This window comes from Danio aesculapii, chromosome 9, assembly GCF_903798145.1.
Source record: "Danio aesculapii chromosome 9, fDanAes4.1, whole genome shotgun sequence".
NCBI lineage: Eukaryota > Metazoa > Chordata > Actinopteri > Cypriniformes > Danionidae > Danio > Danio aesculapii.
Window position 1 is genome coordinate 43,461,851 of NC_079443.1, and position 2,863 is coordinate 43,464,713.

The 2,863-nt window shown below is 34.1% G+C and overlaps 1 protein-coding gene across 1 annotated transcript in view; it reads left to right on the top strand.

Moving 5' to 3' along the window:
- Positions 1–1,325: 1,325 nt before the first annotated feature.
- The window catches only part of LOC130235486 (histone-lysine N-methyltransferase set-1-like), a 41,957-nt gene continuing 40,419 nt past the window's right edge, over positions 1,326–2,863 (top strand). Inside the window, exons 1-4 of the mRNA XM_056466076.1 lie at positions 1,326–1,533; positions 1,933–2,095; positions 2,170–2,362; positions 2,557–2,648. Coding sequence (XP_056322051.1) covers positions 1,428–1,533; positions 1,933–2,095; positions 2,170–2,362; positions 2,557–2,648 — 554 coding nt within the window. The 5' untranslated portion in view covers positions 1,326–1,427. The remainder of the gene's footprint in view (positions 1,534–1,932; positions 2,096–2,169; positions 2,363–2,556; positions 2,649–2,863) is intronic.

Consider the following 2,863-nt stretch of genomic DNA (forward strand, 5'->3'; position numbering starts at 1 on the left):
GACAGTAAACACAACCTTATTGTTCTAAAGAACCCTTTTATTCTGAAAATCTGTACAATTTATATTTCAATATGTATCTTGTTTGCTACCATCTTTATTTTGTTTCTGTTTTTAGTTTATCAGAACACAACCCCTTCTCCACAGAATAAATATCAGTAGCCTAATAAAGTAGAATATAGAGATATTGAATTTATGATCAATATTAGTATTTTTTCCTTAAGTATTATTACAACATTTAACTCAGTTGTGTATTTCAGATGCTGTGAAGTCATATAACTGTATAACTAATGCTAAATTATAATGACTTTTTTTGTATAAGTCGGTGGGTGCTAGCAACCAAAATTCTTCAAAATATGTTCTTTTGTGTTCAACAGAAGAAAGAAAATCATAAAGGTTTAAAATTACACAAGAAGAGTAAATGATGAGGTAATTGTGCATTTCGGGTGAACTGTCCCTTTAACACACGATCAATAGAGGCCAATTGCAAGTATATCAGTAGTCCTCAACAAAATAGTTGCCACCGCGTTTCCTCATGTTTCGGTGAGTTAATGTTGTGGGTACGCCAAAATCAATTTAATAATAATAATAAAAACATGCTATATTCGACACAGGCGTGGCTTCTGACGTCACGCCCTTTTTACCCGGGAAATCATTTCTGGCGCAAAACCCGTGAACAGGACCACACGAGGAGTGCATTTATCAGGATAGAGCGTCAAGAGAGAGGTAAGTTTACTAGCTTGTTTTGTAAACTCATATTTGTCAATTTGTGAAACGCAGACCAATTAAACCAATTATAGACAGCTAACATTACAGATGAGCCAATTACTGTCGTTGCTTGCCAATGGTCGTTAGGCCTGGCACGACAACAATTTTTTTGATTGATGATATATTGTTCCCGAAATAATTGCGTTAAACAATATTATCGTCATTTGAACACAATGCCCCAAAATACAAGTATATTAAAAAAATAAAACTGGAGAAACTGCCCAGGCCCTGCTTTCGCCTCGGAGAAGGATAAGAACACCACGATCTGCACCACGTAATCATGTAAATTATTGAAGTGATGATGTACATGTATTGTTCGATAAGTCAATATATATTGAGAATTCCGAAGTACTTGTTGTACATTGTACAAAGTAAATTTGTAAAAATGGATCTGGGAAATGGAAAGTGCATATTTCATTTCAAGTTTTAACTTTAACTTGCAGTCTTTCATCTACTTTTTATTTTTTTTGCTTTTTTTTTTGATAAATACATGTTTTTTGTGTAACTAGTAAGCATGGTCTAAGTTGGTAGTATGTTTTAAGCTGATTGGACACAGTAAATGTGTAGTGTCATACAATCAAGATTTAAGTAATATTCACTGAGCTTTTGATTATTTGCTTTTTAACTCTACTTTTCAGAATGTAAATACATAACTGGATGCAATGTCTAAACGGAAGAGAATTAGTCCTGTGGAGGATGCCACTACACACATTCTGTCTGGCAAAGACAAGCCATGCTTTGAGGAGAGATTCATTAACTCTCATAAAGGTTAGTTAGTATCTGTATTTCAATGCTTTAGTCATCTCACACCACAAGAACATACTGTAGATTATTAAATCATATATCAAACATTAGACTGATATACATACGATAATAGCATTAAATGCATATGTAAAGCTGTGCTATGTTGAAAAATCTAATTTCAGTAGTTTTTTTTACTGGTATTATTAAGATAATTATTTTTTTGATGAAACAGTTGCTGTTGTGAATTGTGCAACTGATTGAACAGTTTTTCACAAAGGTTGAAACTAACCAGATGTTGGAAGAAGTTTTTATGGCCTGTAATTAATTAGTGCATGCCCATTAAAGGCCATGTCAATTAAATAAAGGACCACCTAATTGTCACTGAAACGCATAATTTTCAACGCTGTCATTTCTCTATTTTAGGTAGAGGTGTGTTTGCTAGCATGTCCATTGACAAAGGATGCTTCATTCTTGAATACCGTGGAAAGTTAATTTCCCAAGAGGAGAGCCAAATAAGACAGAATAAATACAGTGAAACAGAAAATACCTTCTTATTTGACTTTGATTGGGACGGAAAACAATGGTGGTAGGTTTTGGGAACCATTTGTACTATTTTTGAACTATTGGAAACCAGTCTCATGTTTTGTTTTCTCATTTTAGCATTGATGCCTCAAAAGAAGATGGTTCACTTGGGAGATTAGTGAATGACGATTACAAGTCTCCTAACTGTAAAATTAAAAAAATAGGTGTTGGAGGCAAACCACATCTGTGTTTGTTTTCAATTAAGGACATAGCTTCTGGTGAAGAAATAACATACAACTATGGAGATTCAAAATGGCCATGGCGTACTCTGGTAATTAGGTCTCTATTTACCTTGAGTTGGCGTTGTTGAGTTATTGTACTTAATGTGTTATATTACTGATAAACTGAACAATTTCTATTAATAATAACGATGCAGTATTATTAATAATAACGATGCAGTATTGACAGCATTGAACACTGCAAAAAAAAAAAAAGATTTGTTTAGACCAGGTTCTCTCTTTACAGATCAACCGAGCAGACTCTTGCAGTGATGAGAACACGCCATCAGAAGAGGCCGCATGCTTTCCTACCAAAATCAACAAGAAGTCACTGAACAGGTAGATATTTTCAGTTTGAGTCAAGTTCTTGATCGTCTTATGAGACACAAGGAACATAATGATCCGTTTAGACCCTCAGAAGGTTCCAGTTTCACTCTAATCTATTATTGTATAGAGTAATAGACTTATTTGAACATAATAAGAAAGTCCTCATTTTTAAACCGTGACGTAGCTTGAGGATTCCAGGAGTGTGTGAGGATAATCTGTCCACTGTA